This window comes from Lissotriton vulgaris, chromosome 4_1 (assembly GCF_964263255.1).
Source record: "Lissotriton vulgaris chromosome 4_1, aLisVul1.2, whole genome shotgun sequence".
Taxonomy (NCBI): domain Eukaryota; kingdom Metazoa; phylum Chordata; class Amphibia; order Caudata; family Salamandridae; genus Lissotriton; species Lissotriton vulgaris.
Genome location: NC_141691.1, coordinates 1,608,175,376 through 1,608,196,223, shown reverse-complemented (window position 1 = coordinate 1,608,196,223; position 20,848 = coordinate 1,608,175,376). Strand labels below are relative to the sequence as shown.

General features: G+C 40.8%; 1 protein-coding gene across 9 annotated transcripts in view; it reads left to right on the top strand.

The window, feature by feature from the left end:
- EYA1 (EYA transcriptional coactivator and phosphatase 1) overlaps positions 1–20,848 on the top strand; it is a 349,305-nt gene that overhangs the window by 184,694 nt on the left and 143,763 nt on the right. For all 9 annotated transcript variants that reach the window (XM_086965867.1, XM_086965869.1, XM_086965875.1 and 6 more), the window contains 2 exons: positions 9,817–9,959; positions 10,360–10,443. In XM_086965867.1, coding sequence (XP_086821993.1) covers positions 9,817–9,959; positions 10,360–10,443 — 227 coding nt within the window. The remainder of the gene's footprint in view (positions 1–9,816; positions 9,960–10,359; positions 10,444–20,848) is intronic.

The window sequence follows — 20,848 nt, the reverse complement described above, 5'->3', positions numbered from 1 at the left end:
ACTGATTCTGAAATGACTTCAAGCTCAACTGTGGAAAATGACTTTATACAATGTATCCAGTAAATTGCCCCAGCTGAAGATGAGCATTGTATGGCAGAAGTCTGGTTTACCAATAACCCCTGCGACTTTCATGTGATAGAGGAAGATAAAGTGAGTTTTGTATAAATTAGTGTTTTGGCAATTGAATTAGTGTTTTGGCAATTGAGTTTGTAGATGGATTAATAGACACTGGTGTTTTTTGGTGTCCTTTGGTACACTCACGAGAGGTGGCATGATTAAAGCTTTTACACTGGGTTGATATTGGAGGACCACTATTGTTGTCTTAACACCTTGGCTGCCAAGGGGTTTCCCCCCCCCCCGGTGCTGCATTCCCAGATTTACCATTGTTCATGACATGGTCAGCTCGTCATAAGCACAGCGCAGGTAACGCCCATGACGGACTGATCTTGTCATGAGCAAGGAAGGGGTTAAGTGTGGAGCAGCCAATATCTTTTTGTATAGGGTCGCCCTATTTTATTTCTAGATTGTATGGGGGGGGCTCTGTTTGGGTTGAAAATCAATAAAATACTTTTTTTTTAAATGAAAGGCGTTCATTAGGAAGAATCTAACTCCTTGGGAATTCCATTCATTATAAAAATGAGGAAACAGTTTGATGTTCTAGAACACATTTCCTTAAACGTGTTTTTCTCTAGAAGTCCATAGAACCTTTACAAACAGATTTGAGAAATCCATCACCCTGAACCTTTTGGCCACCAATTCACTCAATGTAAATTCTTCAGTGACACCAAAGGTATCAATTTAGACATTTCTGATTATAAATTTAGTAAAAGCATTTCAATTAATAGATACAATTTTAATAACACGTGTTTTTGTTATATTTGGAATGGATTAACATTCTCAATACAACAGTATGATTGCATAGAAGAGAAACCACTTGTTTACTATGTTTTTTACATCATGATGCAATGTGATGATGAAGTTGTGATTTCACTTCACTACTCATTTTTTCTAAATTATCAACAAAATACATGCTCTAAATATTCAATTGTGAAATTCTTACATTTTAAAGCGTGTTTACTTGAGTATCTAATTTACTAATCATCAGAAGCCTACAATCTGATATTACGTAGTTCATCCTAAAATCATTTCGATTTCATGGACATATTTAGTGAGCTCATATATAACTAAGCTATACAGGTATGTATTATTACTGCTAGACCAAATCACCCTGAGAAATTCAGTCGAACTACAATCATACAAACCAATAATTTAGTTAGAGCTATACAGACTGGTAGCATTAGAATCTGAAGACCAGAGATCTCTCTGTTTGAATTCCCATCCCTCATGAATGCTCAAATGGAATGCACAATCAATAGTTGGAGATGAATCATAAAGCATCAGGAACAGTGTTAAGGATAATTAGATTTTATTAGTATATTTAACAAGAGTAGATACATCCATATCAGGCTTTGATTTAGGAGTGCAAAATAATCAAATTTTGTTCTTGTGGGCCATCAATTTCCAAAACTCTAGGAGAGTTTGGGAAAGGGCGGGATCCATATCAGCTCAAAGGTTCTCTCCCATGGGGGAAAGGAGTCTGGGAATATTGCACACAGCATTATGCATCAGTCATGGAAAACCAGTAGAGTCCGCATGGAAAATGAATGATGTATATCAGTCCGCAAAGATATTATATCGCCACAAAGAAGGAAAAGAAGATGGAGTCTCTCTACTCTCCCCATACACAACGTAAATTATATCCCTTAAATTCCGGGGTGACACCTCCTGGGTCACCTCATCTGGTCAGACAACTCAGTCAATAGGTCAGTTCATATAGGGTGATTGTCATGCAACATAAGAAAGACACATTTTGTAGATATATAGGTGGTGCAGAACACATAAACTATCAGGCCATCCCATAGGAATATTCCTCTTAAACAAAGATTCTTTAGCAAAGGCACATGAGCAAAATCGAAAGAGCTGTTTCTCAGGCAGATATTACCAAAGTAACGGAAATCATGTCAAATAGTCCACGTATGCGAGTAGGAACTCTCGAAATAAAACATAGTTTCAATTCACTTTTCAATTTCAGGACATTCTGCTACGATAACGAAGTCGAGCAACAAAGAAAAATGCATTCACGCAGGCAGGCCTGTATTGAATTTAGGCTAATATAAGCAAAATATTAAGTATTGAAATATACATTTTCATTGAGAAATATGACATTCAGATATTGTTTCAGCTTAATTGCTCTTAGAAAGTAGGTTAATTTCATTGTAAATTGCATGTGTAACTATAGCGTATTACTGCATTTTTAAAGTACCCACATATAAAATTCTTTCACACTATAAATTAATAATCTCGTATCTAGTAATTCTCTTTAGTACATATATGAAGATTATTCTCTCAAAGTTTCAGAACATTTGGAATTAGTACAAATGTGCCACATTATTTTTTCTTTTCTTACTTGGTGCACATTTTAACATGAACCAAGATAGAGTTAAAACACTACTCTTCAATAAACATTCTGGTATCATCGAATTTGCATTTATTTTCATTAGTTCTTCGCATACATTATTATTTAACCCCTTGGGCGCGGCCGCAATTCTGCGCCTGTGTGGTGTTTTCCGTGGATGTATGACGTTACAACGCATGCTTTTACCACGCCTTTACAACGCAGTTTTTACAACGCATGCCTTTACAACGCATAGTGCTTTGGGGTGCTGGATAGTGAATAGTTTAATTTACTATTCCAACTCCAGTCCCCGTGGATAGTAGGGAAGGTGTTGGATAGTAAATTAAACCTATTCCCTATCCTAGAGCGCCCCCCAGCGCAATGCGTTGTAATGGTTTGCGTTGTAAAAGTTGCGTTGTAAAGACACTGCGTGGTAAAAGTTGCGTTGTAAAGGATGTTTCCCGTTTTCCGTAGTGGGCGGGTTCATGACGGCCCCCAGCCGTCATCAGCACACGCCCACCGTAATGCATGTCGGCTGGGGGCCGTCATCAGCATCGAAGGGGTTAAAGAGAATGATTAATGAAACCACGATACTCACATTTCTAGTACATGTTAAAAGGATACACCAATGCAGTTTAGTAAAACATCAACCTATGTTATTCAAACAAACATTTTCGCCTAGTCTTCACTCCATAGCATGGTTTTACAATGTAGTTGATATTTGTTTTCCATGATTTCATCAGCATATAGTTAGCATTACGTACTTTTGTCATTTTCTCCCAAAAGTGTCAAAAATCGGTTTTATGTGTCAACTAAGGAGTTCAGCAGTTTATCTGCTTCTTCACTTGTGACTCCCAGTTTAGTTCTACATTAGCTTCAAAACCAAAATCCAACAAAGTCAATCTAGTCTGTCCCGTAAAGAAACATAGTATTCCTACGCCCGCATTTCCTTCTGGTACAAATTATCTCTTTTACCCCATGTTTAATAGTGTTTTACAAACTTTCTGCAGCCAAAAGGGCTCCACATGTCAAGATCAGTTGCAGCGAGTATCTCCCAAGATTTCCCAGATTACATCAAGGAAAAACAATGAAAAGCCTTTTATGTCCCTGAAGCATGATAAGAAACAGACAGGAAAGGAGGTGTACAAGGGAAATCAAATGTTCGCCTACTGATGCACCGTGGTTCCTTTAGTTTCTGTGAAGGTAAACAATGAATATTATTAAACCAAGTTCAGAACTCACACTTTTGAATTTGGTTGAGAAAGGTGTTGGCCTTTTATTTCCAAGAGAACGCAATTTTATTCAAATGACACATGACTGATTTCTACCTCATGTTAGGTACGGGTATTTAGGAGGGAATATGTGCCACTAGATTCAACTTTCAGAAAATAAACCCCGCACACTAGAGTGTTATATTGTGTATCTGGCAGACAGGACGGTACCAAATCTGAAAGCAGTGCAGAGCCTTTTTATTAACCCAGTAATAAACCATTTGGCGTACAGGGCTCAAAACAACACTGAATAGTAATATGCTCCATCTGTGCTCTGGCGCACTTAGTAACTACAGACCTGCTTGTGCAGCTGCTTTACTCGCTGGACAGTCCCTTATGGCAAAGACCAGGCATGCTCCCCCCCCCCCCCTCCTTCCATCACCATTTTAAACACCACCTACCGCGAAATGCATCAGTTGGCCTGAATAATCTTTTACCCAGAAGGTTGTCTGATGTGCTTTTACAGTGTTCACACTCGCGTGCCTCGGGCTCTGCATCCTAGATCCAGTTTGCACATCCAGTGCCTTCTCTCTGAAATAGATGCTTGAATACATCTTATCTCTTGGGGGTTTAAAGTTCATAAAAAATAATTTAAGATGTAGTTTTTAAGTGGAACTCATGGGCAGAGGTACCAACAAATGAACGGAAATGCATTACTTGTATTTGTTTACTTGGATGCAAAACGTGCCCTAATAAAGGGACACATTAGATGAAATTATTTCCTTGTTTGCAAGCTCTGTTATGACGCTTTTTGTTATGAATACATTACCAACAGGAAGGCTCTGTCTTAAACCATAGGTTTTGTTTGGTGTCTTATTCGATAAATCTTCACTTATGCGTTTCAGTTTCTCTATGTTTTTATTTTTGTTACATCTTTGATAGCCTGACTAAATACCTAGGAGATGCCAAAGTTAAGTAGTGGATTACATGCATTCGGCAGTAACTCCTCTCACTCGATATCTGTGCATAAAGCAGCGTCCATGATAAATAGAATTCTGACTAAAGAAACAACACGGTGTTTAGTTTGTGCACAGGCAGTGTGAAGTAATGGCATCATTTACTGTGATAGACCATTTGGGCACCTCGGCTTTCACATAGTTGTGTGTGTGTGGATGGTAGATGCATCCTCCGAGGGCTGGGATGGTATAAGAGTCTAATCATGTATGTTTCTTGAGGAGTTTTCAGGTGTTGTATGGTTATTGTTGTTAGAAATTGTTCGAACTCCTTGAATGTAATACTACATTATTTGACCTAAAATGTAAATTGAGAAAATAGAAATGGAAATCTTGAGCATCTCAATTTTGCGTGTAGAGAGACTAGAAATTGGAAACTCCAGTATGACCAATATACTTATGCTTGAAAAAAAGGAAATTCAAAATAGCGGACTCTAAAGAAATTCTGTTTCATATTAGTATAAATTTGACTCTTTTAGTGGATTCACCAGTAATGAATAATTGATGGGTGGAAATTCCAAGATGCTTTAAAACAGTAGCGGCCTGTGGTGGGAGAGCTGCCGGGCGCTGACGTGGAGAGGTGGAGGGGCAGGGTGGGGTGTAGTAAACCATGGATTACGGCCGATTAAAGGTAAGTACACATATAAATAAATAAAACAAATGTTGTGTGCGCTGTATCACCAAATGCCAAATTTGTTGTATTTATCTATATATGTATTTACCTCTAATCGGCCATAATCCGTAGTTTACTACCCACCACCCTGCCCCTCCCCCTCTTCACGTCAGGGCCCGGCAGCACTCCCACCACGGGCCGCTGCTGCTTTCAAAACTGATATCCCTTTCCTCTGCCAATTTATAACCCTGGGGCTATTACATCTTCTACAAATATACTGCTATCATTCATCCTGGATTGCACTAGGCACATGGATATTTCTATTATTATGTTAGATTAAATGAAAGATTAATGCACTTTTATTTTCATGGATGTAGTGTACTATTTACCTTTTTCCCCTAATGGCACTCCTTATTGTCTGGGTTACCTATCAGCCAGCAACAGAGATCATGCTACACTGTGTAATAGTTACTAAATGATCAGCCTCCCTTTGACCTCTAATTCAGCCCACGCTCCAACGTATCAACAAGCCCTTGCTCCAAACACATGGCAATGCTTCAAAAAATAAAGGTTATCACAGTTATTAATATATTATATGTATATATTGTCCTCTCCAATCCATCCATCCTGTGGCTAAACCCCCACAGTGGTTGAAATGCAAAAGCCAGGTAATGATAGACCTTTGCAATGGTTTGGCTCTTTCTTAATTGAGGAAACACTTATAATGCCAGGTAATGCTCTTTAGTAGTGTTAAATGCACCACTGCAAATGCCTTGTGTCCTGATGATATTGATAAACATGTCTCATGACAGGCTGATGAAATAGTGAGGATGGAAATTCATTGCATTGGTGAGGTTTCTTGTTTTTTTTGTTTGCTTTTGAGGGGAACAACCCCAGATCTCCCATCATCCTCCACCTCTTCCAGCCAGATACTGAACCCCCTTGTTGTACTACCATCAACTACCAGATGTATTGACATACCATGTGCTACATCAGTGATGTCATCAATTATGTCATTTGAGGTGTCATCAGTGATGTCACATAACATGTAGTGAGTAATGTAATATGTGAGGTCATAAGCAGTGGATTGCGGGGGTGCAAGTTATAGTTAGCTCTGCTCTCTGAAATTGTGAATGTATGTGTTTTATTGGTACAAAACATTAATGTTATCAATGACATATTCACCTAACAATATCATCACTGTAACCTATGTTTTTTCAGTGAATTTCTAAGGGTTTAAAAGCAAAACCAGATCTATTAATCCAACCTAACTATAATATTACTTTAGCCTTTTCAGTGATTTGCCAGGTTATTTTTAACTAAAAGTAATATTTTATTACGATACGTAAAACCAGTAGCCACAGTGCACAGCCATAAACCGTGCACAGCAGGGGGTTGGCTGCAGCACCTGGCCTGTGGCCAGGCCTAGTGGACAATCCACCTGGAGGCAGTCAACCCCCCTGCAGGCAGCAACTCCATGCTGCGCAAGCCGTTTCTTTGCTCACAGTGTTGTGTTGGGTAGGTCGCATGGCCTGGCTCACAGTGAGGCCTTGCGTCCAACTCCTCACAAGCAGCCAGCCCCATTCTTTATCTAGCCTTTGGCTGTGTGCGGTGGTGTGTTCACCACAGGGCTTAGCCTGCCTGCGGGCCCTGTGGCCAAACCCCTAGCAAACTGCAAACCCTACACCATGCACCATGCGGAGCGTAGGGTTGGCCTTCGAACCCCGGGCACCCCATCCCCTGGGGCAAAACATATATATTAAGGGGAGAGGAGTGTAGAGCCCCCTCCCTGACCCCAAATTGGCCACTGGGACAACATCTCCAGGGATAGTTCCAATAAAAAGAGTAGCGGGCCATGTGGCCTCCCTCTCAAAACCTTAAAAGGCTCTGGGGACCCTATTCCCCAGAGCCAAATACAATTAAACAGGGAAGAAGGGAATGCAACTCTCTATCCCGAGCCTTCATAGGCCCCAGCAACCCAATCCCCAAGAGTTGTTCATTATTTAAAAAGGAGAGGGAGGCTACAGGACCCCTTTCACAAGTCTCTTTTCGCCCTGTAGAACCCATTCCCCGGGGCGACCCATTTTTTTAAAAGTGGAGGAGAGTCAGGTGGACCCCTTCCCAAGCCTTATGAGGCCCCAGGGACACTATCTCCCAGAGCAGCGTTGCATTATAAATAACACCCTGTTTCCCGTTTGTAAAGATTTTTACAGATAAATACAGACAGGAAAATATTTATTTTCTTGTCTGTATTTATTTTTTAAATGTGGATAAAAACGGAAATTGGGTGCTTTTTCAGTGATTCTAATCACACTTTGCCATGACAGCAAGGCCAAAAACGGTGAGGATTGGTAGGTAAGGGCATACAAAAAGAAAGGTATTTTAGTGAAGAGGCTTAAACAGCAGTAGATATGCACAAGGCTGATTCTGAAATGTGTATATTTTCATATAAGTGCATTGGTTTATCTTCTACGGGTGTTCATATCACTGAAACCTGGCAGTCATTCAAACATGGCTGCCGTTTTTTTATTGGTTAAATAAATGTGGAAATATTCCAGTTTCAGTTTTATTTATTCATAAAACCTATATTAAATATGTATAAATACAGATAAAATTGACAAAAAGTAAGTATGGATAAATACAGACAGAAAGGTCAAAAAATAAATACCATAACACCGGAGGCCCTAAGTATAAAGGGGAGGGGCACAGAGCCCTCTCCCAAAGACTCATTTGGCTCCAGGGTCCCCATCGTATGGGGCCATGTAATTAATAAAAGAAGTGGGCATGCAGGCTCTCTCCTTGAACCTAATTAGGCCCTAGGGACCCTATCCACTGAGGCCCAATTTACTTACTTAGGGGAGGGTGTGCATTATTTTACATAGTTTCAATGACATTCAGCAGGCACTATTGTCACTGTAACACAGACATTTTGTACCAAAAAGATGGTAACATAAATGTACTGTCATTGCTCTTTCCTGTTGCATGTTTCTTTATATGAAATAGGTTATTGCCAGCAGTGTATTTTTGTCGCCAAATTAATCATTGTTAGAAGGAATATTGTTTACACCTATGTATTATTTCTTTTTTCTGCAAAGCCAATAAAAAACACAGATGTGGCGGATTTTGTAAAAGTGTTATCTATTTCTGACACAGAACATGTTGCTCATTAGTTGTAGATTTGGAAAAACAGAAAGGTTTAGATGAATGAAAGAAGGACCTAAGCATTCATACCCATTTCATGAGCTAAATGAATAGCATAATATAATAATTCCATTATTGTTATTCTGCCATCTATAGTAACCAGGCATTTTAATGCTGGCAATAGGCACCCCCCATATAGGTAGGAGTTGCATTCTTCATATTGGAATATTATAGCCTGTCCTGGGAAATGGACACTTTAATTATAGAACATTATATCATGGTTATGAATGTTTTAAATGTTTTATATTGTATAGTATGTGCAGTAATGTCTGACAATTCTACCTTGGATAAACAGTCCCCTTGTAGTGATTTAGTGTGTATCCACTTTCCCACTCTTCCCTATGCACATAGTGTAGCCCTGCAGTGCTTAATTTGTAAAAGAATAAGTGTGGGCCCAAAGTTTTCTTCACAAGCCCGCAGTCAGGGCTGGTAAATACCTGGATTGTAGAATACCAAGACTGTACAGTCTTAATTCCGCCTCCTGGCTCTTTAATCCACCACCAGGCACTCTTTGCCCCTTTAACTCACTTTTGCAGGTACTTTTTCATCCCTGCCTTCTCCTTTTATCACAGTTTCCCCTTCGCTATCTTCTCCCCCTTTGAGTTTTTCTCCCTCTTGTTCTGGATCAAAGGCTGTTGAAAAAAAAATAAATGCAGGTTTAAAAAAGTAAGTGACAGTAGGCCTCACCTGCAACCACTGGTTCAAATTAATCCCTGTAAGCCTTATTGGTACATTTCTAGCTAGAGAAAAATGTGGCATATGCATGTCTACATTTCCACATGTTAAGTGTATAAGTGGTACTCTGACCAGAACAGAACTTACACATCAGAAAATAAATACAATAATGGTAAGAGAATGTTCTAAATCTTTGCATGTTTTTTGTACGTATTGTCTACAGTAAGCCCAAGCAGATTTGAAAAATAGGTGCAAATACACAATATATGTGAGTTACCTGCAGTACCTCACATACGTTGAAATTTAGAACAATTGTCAATGAAAATATGTATTGCTGAATAGTGAAAGATTTGTAGACTATGCACGCACACAGACGTACATTAATCCTGGCCTAGGTTAGACAAGTAAACTCCTACCTTGGTCAATACAGCTCAACATGTCTGGGGATTTTGGTTTTGCACACTAGCAATTCTGATTTGATAGATTGTATGTTGCTGTTTGTATTATTTTCATTTTATTCTGCACCAAATGCATATGCAGTGAGGTTATACATTTGCAAAGAAAACTACAGAACAACTGTAAAGTTAAAATGCTAACTCAAGTTGTTTTTCTTAAAAACGTGAAACAGTGTATCTATTTTTCTCAAAGCTGAGTATAGTACAATTCACAGTCCATCAACGCCCATTAAAGATTCAGATTCAGATCGATTGCGTCGCACATCAGATGGAAAATCACGTGGCAGAGGAAGAAGGAACAACAACCCGTCACCACCTCCAGACTCTGACCTTGAGGTACTGTAGGCTTTACCAAAGTCGTTATAAGGAATAATTACATCCAAAATACATGTCCGTAGTTAATCAGTTTAACAAACTGGGATCTCTGATATCTCGAGCAAAAGCTGCATTGTTCATTGCCATATATTTTTGGGGGATTGGAGGTGTCTAAAAAGACAACTTTAGCCCTCATTGTGTCAAACTTCAATTTTGTTTGCTTGCAATTTGCTGAAGGGAAGCGGCTGATTGTATGACTCTGATATGGTTCAGTGTGAAAATTGTTGTGGGAATGATGCAGAAATCATTGTTTCACTAGAAAGACATCTTTATCCTTTTTGCTCATCAATTGATTAATAGAAGGATCACCTATCCACATGCAGAGAGACACATATTGATTCTGGGCTCTCCTTTCCTGCAGAGAGTATTCATTTGGGATTTGGATGAAACCATCATCGTTTTCCATTCCTTGCTTACAGGATCCTATGCTAACCGATATGGACGGGTGAGTAACAAATGTAAAGAGCAATATTTTATCCTGTATGCCAAGTCTTGTATTTATAAGAAAAGTCAAAGTTTAATGAACCAAAATTATTTAAATTTTACTTGCATGTGTCACTAGACATATGTATTCAAAGTAATCTCAAAGAAGAAATTAACACTATTTCTTCTGCACTTTGTTTACAGTATGAAAGTCATATGTTTGTTTTTGTGTTTGCTAAGAAATGGAATAGGAATATTTTTGGAGATAAGATTCTGATGAACTTATTCAATGATCTAAGTGTTAATAACAAAATAACAACATTTAAAGGGATGTTATTATTGGTGTGCTATTTTCAGCAAAAAGTGGTAACAGTTTTTTAATTGTGGAGCGGAAGCACATTTTAACCTTCACATGAGTAATGTTGAATAGTATCTTATTTCGTTAAGCATTTCTTTCTTTCTTTCTTTCTGTGCAATGAAAGATGTATTCAGGGTTTTTAGTTACAATTGAAATATTTATGTTGCAGTGATGTTTTATTATTTTCTGCTCGATGAAACAGTATGGAAGGGTGTGTGTAAATAAAGAAGCTCTTAATAAATTGGTGATTAATACAATCCATTCACAATTCGTATTTATTTCCCGGTTTGAAATGCAGCTTCAAAGACCCAAGTTGAGTTACAAAGGTATCTAAAGATTACCACTTTCAATGTCATTCCTTTCTCTAGTTTATAACAATGTATATCTAACTTAAGAGGATGAGGTTTGAGCTGCGGATAATGTTGTGTCTGTATTTTCTATCAAGAGTAGAGTGCAATATGAAATGCAATCCTGTGATCCACCCCCAGTCAATATGAAGGATTTGTTTTTGCAATTTTTATTGGGATCGATATGGCACTGTTTGTGGCACTTATATTAGAAGAAGCCCACTCATGGCCGAGATCTCTCTAAACATAAGCGGGTTGACGCCTGCCATGGTGTCTGGATGGACTGACCTCTACAACATGGCCAGAAGAAAGATTTTCTAAATGTTAGTATTGTATGAAAATGGGATAATTCATATGACACCTAAAAGTAGTAAAAAAACACAAAATGGCAATTTTGCTAAATGTTTCACATTTGCAGAAACACTGAAGCGTTTCTACGATAATACAATTCTAGAGGCATGTCGCAGGCAATCCTGTTTCCTCCAGTCCACTCCTAAAGCTGCATCCACGCTCGTGCGGCCCTGCATTCCCCCCCTTCTGCACCGCTTGTTGTGACCAGCGGCGGCGACCAGTTGAGGTGAGGAACAACCGACGTGAGGGAAAGGGAAAGGGAGCTGCGGGCGAGGCAACCCGCAACCCGCGAGCGCGGCCGCCGTTAGAGGCTGCCGCAGAGTAAGAGCCCGGAGGGTTGACTGGGAGGCGGTCAGACTAGGTCCGGCTTGCCCGCGGTCCTCCCCGTGAGCTCCGCTCGCTACCACAACCACTGTGAGCCCCTGGTGAGCCCCTAGACTCTCCTCCGTCACTAACTGACAAGCGATCAAGAGACAAAGCATAGTACAATCAAGATCAAGACAACGTAGGAAACGCACAGGAACATACAGGATATCGAAAAACAAGAAAAGTGAAGGATTAGTGAAGTGAAGGAGAAGCCCTTCTCGACCAACCATGCGAACAAGGAGTTGCACACAATCACAAAGCACTCACCGCCCCCACAAGAGTGCTAAACAGCTGAAGACCAAACTGCTCTATTCCGAAGTGGGAGGCCGAGGGTGTCAGCCACCTCTGTATCCTCCGCAATCCCTTGGTGCAGTCGAGGCAGATGGACCCCACTTTGAGGGGAAAAATATGCAAATGAACTTTCCAGCACAGCCACGTAAATGGAAAAACAATCATCCCAGTGACATCAGGAGTCACTTTACTCGGATGGATCAGCTGAATAAAAGTGGTCCCCACCAGTTGCTATATAATATTACAAGCCCCCATAACCAAACTGCAACAGTCTCTACTTCTCCTCACATGGCACCTCTATTCCCCGAAATAATTATTCGTGATAAGGTCTCAGTCACTACTGCATCTCCTTCCAGTTTACATTTTCCCTCCCTTTTACCAAACCAGCAACTATCACACCAAAGGTCAGACGATCTGCAAAAAACAAAGTCTGCCTCTGCTCTGCCACCATCACCAATTACACTGACCTCTCTCAGAGCCGATCACGAATCAAAACCTGAGCCAAAAATCACGACCCCCAAAAAAAGAAAAACTAAAACTCGAGTGCAAGAACCACCTCGAAAATCACCAGAATCCATAATATGGATCTCGTCGACGCACTCTCCTACACAAGCTCTACAGCTTTTGGCCCTCCAAAGCTTGCGCCCAATGACGAAAAACCTATTCAACCCAATGGACCATTGGAAGACCATATCCAAAAACTGAGTTTTGACTTTCCCTCGTTAACATCTACCCCGTACCCAGCTGTTGGACAGCACTCCCCCTCTACTGGGGCCAATGACCTAAGCCAGTACAAGATTAAGGGTAGTGCTCCCAACGTCTCTTTAACAAATGCCAATAGCTGCAAGGCGGAAATAAAAACTTGCAACTCTTACCAAGATCTAAACAAAACCCCCCAAATGAATAAACTTGTGTCAAGCAAATTAGACACCAACAAGTCCCATCACTACTCATCTGGAAAAAAAGTTCTCTCCACTAGAACCTAGCCAAGTGGATCTGTTTGATATTCCAGGCATGCTCAAAGTTGAGACCCTTCTCTCAGTCACTAATCAAGCCCTGAACTCAGTGGCTAATGCTGCTCATATGCATGCTGACAAACTAGATGCGCAGATTAATATATTACATTTAGGAGCTGACTCAATAGTGGAAATAGACTCAAAGCTCGAGAAATTCAACTCTCTGATACGGAGAGCCCAAAACAATGTGGAACAAAACCAAATGCTAAGTTCAAACCGAATCTTGAACTCAAATGAAACTAACCCCAACACAGACCCACAATGGCTGCAATTGTAACCCACTCCTGAAAAAATTAGAATCACTCCCGGAAATAATGTCTACCTTGATTGAAGACTTGAAGAACGCGGCTTAGGCCACACCGCAGAAAACTACTATTTCCTTGCACCCTGAAGCTCAGAATAAGTCCCCCGGAACAAACGCCCATTCAACCAATGTCGAGCAATTGAGCAGCAATATAAATGACAAAAGAACAAAACATTCACCTCATGGCTCTAACCCAAGCAGCCAACTAAATCACCTCCTCGCTGCCGCTCAAGAGCAGGCACTAGGCACCCAGGAAAGTGATTATCACTCCAACCATCTATCCGCTTCAAATTTGCCAACATCGAAACCCCAGATAAAATAACTCTAACTAACATCGAATCTGTCTTAGCCAACTCCCAGAGTCGCACCAGGCCCTTAAACACGACCCTTCAAACCACGAAGGAAGGTAATCCTATATCCAGGAAGAACAAGAAAAAACTAAAGAAATTAAATGAAGCGAAAAAAAAGGGTAACGCATTACTACAGTGGTTAGGAACAGACAAGAGCAAACTAAAAACCAGCCTACCACCGTTAACGGAAACATCTGTTCATCACAAAGAAGAGTTTACAGGAACTCTCGTCGTAATTCCAACCAAAGCTACCAACGTCTATAATCATCCGTTAGACGAAGCTAAGAATTCGACAAATCCTATGGACAAAAGAGAAATCGCAGAGAATAATAAAAACAAAAAACTGCACACTACTTTTACCAAGGCCAGGGAAAACTTTACTAATCCATCTAACAAAAGCACTACGCACACTGAGCGAGCACAAAAACTTATTGACCAGAACCTAAAGCTTAAAACAGTAACCTATCACAATGAACTCTCCTTGTCTAAAATAGAGGATGAAGTAACAAACACAGAAAAAACTGCAGAAGCGCCATCAATTCAAGGTAAAATGAGAGATGAGAAGGGAAAAAAAAGCCAACAGACAATTCCCTCGACCCAGTTCACTCCAAAAAAAACGAGAGAACGTGTCCACCTCAAGGACACCGGCCCTCCAACCCCTAAATTAAACAGTCTAGACGATTTAGAGCTCTCAATCACTGAGAACCAATACACAGAGAAATTAGTGTTTCTCCCTAAACAACAAAACTTGAACAACCCAAACCCGAATTCTCGAGAGCCGTATAATCTCTCCCAAGAATACATAAAAATATTGCTCTACCCAGAATATGTACCCCAAGGAAAACGGGACATTTTAAATAGAGGAAACAGCTTACAATTATGCTTGCATCTCCTTGGATTAGAAAATATAAAATCAACGGATATTGAAACTGTGGCCTTCTTGGAGCTAGAACAGGGCCAGAAAAATGAATCAACGGTGGTAACCTTCTCCAACAAAGATCAGGCCACAATCTTAATGAACAACAAAGCTCAACTGAGTAACTGGGGTGTCCAGGTCAGCTTTCCTACCAGCATTAAATACCCAGACTTCCTAAAAGATAACATACGGAATTCACCAATGTCTGACAATAACAAACTATTGTTAAATCAGGGCAAGCAGATCCAACAGCCTTCTTTGCATTCAAGTGCCCCAAGACCCAGAATAAAATCAGGGCCCTGGATTGAGAATCCGCTCCAAATAATAGCGTCTAAAGTGGGTTGCCCACGTAAATGTGTCCTCATGCCACATAAATCACAAGATTGGTCTTGGCTCTCTCAGGCCTTAGGGTAAAACACAGCAAATAAGGAACGATGAAAGAACGACCTATGACAAAATGCAATACCTTAATATCTGCTCCTGGAATATTCGAGGTCTAACAAAAGAGAAAAACAGACAGCTAACCAAAAGCCTCCTGAAGACTCAGGATATAATTGCTCTTCAAGAAACCTGGGCCCTGGATAACACTGTTTGGGAAGATTTTACTGTTATTGAATCCCATCCTATCCCTTCAGCCATAGGTGGCTATGCCTCCGGAGGTGTGCTGATCGTCGTAAAGAACACATTAGTCGCAAAGGTACCACTGCTCTCTATGGGCCAGGGTGATTACATTTTTATCAGCATTGAGATTCAGTGCCACGAAAAAGAAAAATGGAGACGGCGAAAAATCATCCTCAGCAGCGTCTACTTGCATCTGTCCAAAGTAAGAAGAGAGGTGACACTGAGCAAAATGCTCCCTGATATAATCAACTTTGAGGCTCATCACCCAAACGACATATGGCTGATAATGGGTGACTTCAACAGCAATCTAATGGAGGTAGCACCCACTCTCTCTTCTCAAATATCCTTAACCGATGAAATGTGGTCTATTCCAGAGATAAAATCTCAGTTCCAAAGGAAGGAAGAAAAAGGGATAAAACTGTCAACGCATCCAAACCAACTAGGCCATCGCATTTTAAATAGAAGAATTGATTCAGATCATCCGGTGGCATATACTCACTCATCTTACTTCCGAATGGCCACCCTGGATTATATATGGATCTCTGTAACTCACTTCCAGTTAGTACAGCAGTTTTTGGTAACCCCCTCATTCGAAAGCGATCACGCAACTCTCACGTGTAAAATTGACATTATGCATTCCCACCGCCCGAAAATTGCCTTGATTGGAAAATAATCTAATCTAGAGATCACCAAAAAACTAAGATGGTCTGAGGACGATCGGGAAACAATGGAAGCAAAGGTGGATGATCTATTGAGTAAATGGGTACCAGACTCCAATTGTCATCTGACAGTTCCATCATGGGAAATCTTTGTGGCGGAGTTAAGAGACCAACTAGCCTTAAAGTTGACAAAAACTCAAGGTAAAGGCCTTCCGGTTTCATCTTCCATCTACAAGCAAAAACGCTTTATAATTAGCATCAAACATGAACTAAATAGGCTACAGCATAACAACGTCAACAAGGAAAGTGCACACAAATCTCTCCGGGGCGAAATAACAGTTGCCCGTAAAGAATACAGGAAGGCCAGGTTCATTCTAAAGAGACTGGAAGAAGAACATCATTGGGTGGCTGCCCACGAGATCATAAAAACAAAAGATCAAAGAAAGTTCTGGAGTTGGATAAACAAGGCTGCTAAAGTCACTAAACTACCAAGCACAACAAACATCTTTCCAACCGACTGGGAGGTTTATATCAAAGCACTTTACACAGAACCGAGTGACATAACAATGCCAATAGCTGCAAGGCGGAAATAAAAACTTGCAACTCTTACCAAGATCTAAACAAAACCCCCCAAATGAATAAACTTGTGTCAAGCAAATTAGACACCAACAAGTCCCATCACTACTCATCTGGAAAAAAAGTTCTCTCCACTAGAACCTAGCCAAGTGGATCTGTTTGATATTCCAGGCATGCTCAAAGTTGAGACCCTTCTCTCAGTCACTAATCAAGCCCTGAACTCAGTGGCTAATGCTGCTCATATGCATGCTGACAAACTAGATGCGCAGATTAATATATTACATTTAGGAGCTGACTCAATAGTGGAAATAGACTCAAAGCTCGAGAAATTCAACTCTCTGATACGGAGAGCCCAAAACAATGTGGAACAAAACCAAATGCTAAGTTCAAACCGAATCTTGAACTCAAATGAAACTAACCCCAACACAGACCCACAATGGCTGCAATTGTAACCCACTCCTGAAAAAATTAGAATCACTCCCGGAAATAATGTCTACCTTGATTGAAGACTTGAAGAACGCGGCTCAGGCCACACCGCAGAAAACTACTATTTCCTTGCACCCTGAAGCTCAGAATAAGTCCCCCGGAACAAACGCCCATTCAACCAATGTCGAGCAATTGAGCAGCAATATAAATGACAAAAGAACAAAACATTCACCTCATGGCTCTAACCCAAGCAGCCAACTAAATCACCTCCTCGCTGCCGCTCAAGAGCAGGCACTAGGCACCCAGGAAAGTGATTATCACTCCAACCATCTATCCGCTTCAAATTTGCCAACATCGAAACCCCAGATAAAATAACTCTAACTAACATCGAATCTGTCTTAGCCAACTCCCAGAGTCGCACCAGGCCCTTAAACACGACCCTTCAAACCACGAAGGAAGGTAATCCTATATCCAGGAAGAACAAGAAAAAACTAAAGAAATTAAATGAAGCGAAAAAAAAGGGTAACGCATTACTACAGTGGTTAGGAACAGACAAGAGCAAACTAAAAACCAGCCTACCACCGTTAACGGAAACATCTGTTCATCACAAAGAAGAGTTTACAGGAACTCTCGTCGTAATTCCAACCAAAGCTACCAACGTCTATAATCATCCGTTAGACGAAGCTAAGAATTCGACAAATCCTATGGACAAAAGAGAAATCGCAGAGAATAATAAAAACAAAAAACTGCACACTACTTTTACCAAGGCCAGGGAAAACTTTACTAATCCATCTAACAAAAGCACTACGCACACTGAGCGAGCACAAAAACTTATTGACCAGAACCTAAAGCTTAAAACAGTAACCTATCACAATGAACTCTCCTTGTCTAAAATAGAGGATGAAGTAACAAACACAGAAAAAACTGCAGAAGCGCCATCAATTCAAGGTAAAATGAGAGATGAGAAGGGAAAAAAAAGCCAACAGACAATTCCCTCGACCCAGTTCACTCCAAAAAAAACGAGAGAACGTGTCCACCTCAAGGACACCGGCCCTCCAACCCCTAAATTAAACAGTCTAGACGATTTAGAGCTCTCAATCACTGAGAACCAATACACAGAGAAATTAGTGTTTCTCCCTAAACAACAAAACTTGAACAACCCAAACCCGAATTCTCGAGAGCCGTATAATCTCTCCCAAGAATACATAAAAATATTGCTCTACCCAGAATATGTACCCCAAGGAAAACGGGACATTTTAAATAGAGGAAACAGCTTACAATTATGCTTGCATCTCCTTGGATTAGAAAATATAAAATCAACGGATATTGAAACTGTGGCCTTCTTGGAGCTAGAACAGGGCCAGAAAAATGAATCAACGGTGGTAACCTTCTCCAACAAAGATCAGGCCACAATGTTAATGAACAACAAAGCTCAACTGAGTAACTGGGGTGTCCAGGTCAGCTTTCCTACCAGCATTAAATACCCAGACTTCCTAAAAGATAACATACGGAATTCACCAATGTCTGACAATAACAAACTATTGTTAAATCAGGGCAAGCAGATCCAACAGCCTTCTTTGCATTCAAGTGCCCCAAGACCCAGAATAAAATCAGGGCCCTGGATTGAGAATCCGCTCCAAATAATAGCGTCTAAAGTGGGTGGCCCACGTAAATGTGTCCTCATGCCACATAAATCACAAGATTGGTCTTGGCTCTCTCAGGCCTTAGGGTAAAACACAGCAAATAAGGAACGATGAAAGAACGACCTATGACAAAATGCAATACCTTAATATCTGCTCCTGGAATATTCGAGGTCTAACAAAAGAGAAAAACAGACAGCTAACCAAAAGCCTCCTGAAGACTCAGGATATAATTGCTCTTCAAGAAACCTGGGCCCTGGATAACACTGTTTGGGAAGATTTTACTGTTATTGAATCCCATCCTATCCCTTCAGCCATAGGTGGCTATGCCTCCGGAGGTGTGCTGATCGCCGTAAAGAACACATTAGTCGCAGAGGTACCACTGCTCTCTATGGGCCAGGGTGATTACATTTTTATCAGCATTGAGATTCAGTGCCACGAAAAAGAAAAATGGAGACGGCGAAAAATCATCCTCAGCAGCGTCTACTTGCATCTGTCCAAAGTAAGAAGAGAGGTGACACTGAGCAAAATGCTCCCTGATATAATCAACTTTGAGGCTCATCACCCAAACGACATATGGCTGATAATGGGTGACTTCAACAGCAATCTAATGGAGGTAGCACCCACTCTCTCTTCTCAAATATCCTTAACCGATGAAATGTAGTCTATTCCAGAGATAAAATCTCAGTTCCAAAGGAAGGAAGAAAAAGGGATAAAACTGTCAACGCATCCAAACCAACTAGGCCATCGCATTTTAAATAGAAGAATTGATTCAGATCATCCGGTGGCATATACTCACTCATCTTACTTCCGAATGGCCACCCTGGATTATATATGGATCTCTGTAACTCACTTCCAGTTAGTACAGCAGTTTTTGGTAACCCCCTCATTCGAAAGCGATCACGCAACTCTCACGTGTAAAATTGACATTATGCATTCCCACCGCCCGAAAATTGCCTTGATTGGAAAATAATCTAATCTAGAGATCACCAAAAAACTAAGATGGTCTGAGGACGATCGGGAAACAATGGAAGCAAAGGTGGATGATCTATTGAGTAAATGGGTACCAGACTCCAATTGTCATCTGACAGTTCCATCATGGGAAATCTTTGTGGCGGAGTTAAGAGACCAACTAGCCTTAAAGTTGACAAAAACTCAAGGTAAAGGCCTTCCGGTTTCATCTTCCATCTACAAGCAAAAACGCTTTATAATTAGCATCAAACATGAACTAAATAGGCTACAGCATAACAACGTCAACAAGGAAAGTGCACACAAATCTCTCCGGGGCGAAATAACAGTTGCCCGTAAAGAATACAGGAAGGCCAGGTTCATTCTAAAGAGACTGGAAGAAGAACATCATTGGGTGGCTGCCCACGAGATCATAAAAACAAAAGATCAAAGAAAGTTCTGGAGTTGGATAAACAAGGCTGCTAAAGTCACTAAACTACCAAGCACAACAAACATCTTTCCAACCGACTGGGAGGTTTATATCAAAGCACTTTACACAGAACCGAGTGACATAACCTGTAACAGCCTCTCCATCCTTCCCCCACTTCAGCTCCCTCGACAATAAGACGCCAACTACCAAGATAACCCCAAATCAAGTTGCACTCATAATAAAGAAAATGCGCTCAGGGGTTGCCCCAGGCCCAAACAGCATTCCCACCCAAGTATACAAAGCCTCCACTCAGAAATGGGCCAACCAGTTGGCTCCTCTTTTCGAAACAGCCATACTGGGCGGGCCCACCCGGCCTCCTGGCAAGGATCGTTGCTTGTCCCCATCCATAAAAAAGGCTCTCGCTCCAGCCCAGACAACTACCGGATGATAGCCCTCCTCGACGTAGACGGAAAGGCGTATGCGAGTGTCCTTTTATCAGAACTGACAACCTGGGTCGAAAATTGTAATTTAATTCCCTCTGCACAAACTGGCTTCCAAAAGGATTGTCACATTGAAGACAATTTAATCTGTCTATCTCATATGATCGAATCCACACTGGCCTCGAAAGACAAATCATTATACCTGGGCTTTATTGACTTTCGAAAGGCTTTCGACAGTGTGATTCGCCCCAAATTGTGGGAAAAATTTGCAAAATGGGGCATCCCTCAGCCCTTATTGAAAGCTCTCATTGCGCTACATACAGATACCTGGGTGAAAATAAGAGTCACCTCGAGATGGACATCAACCAACAAAATCTTCACCAACAGA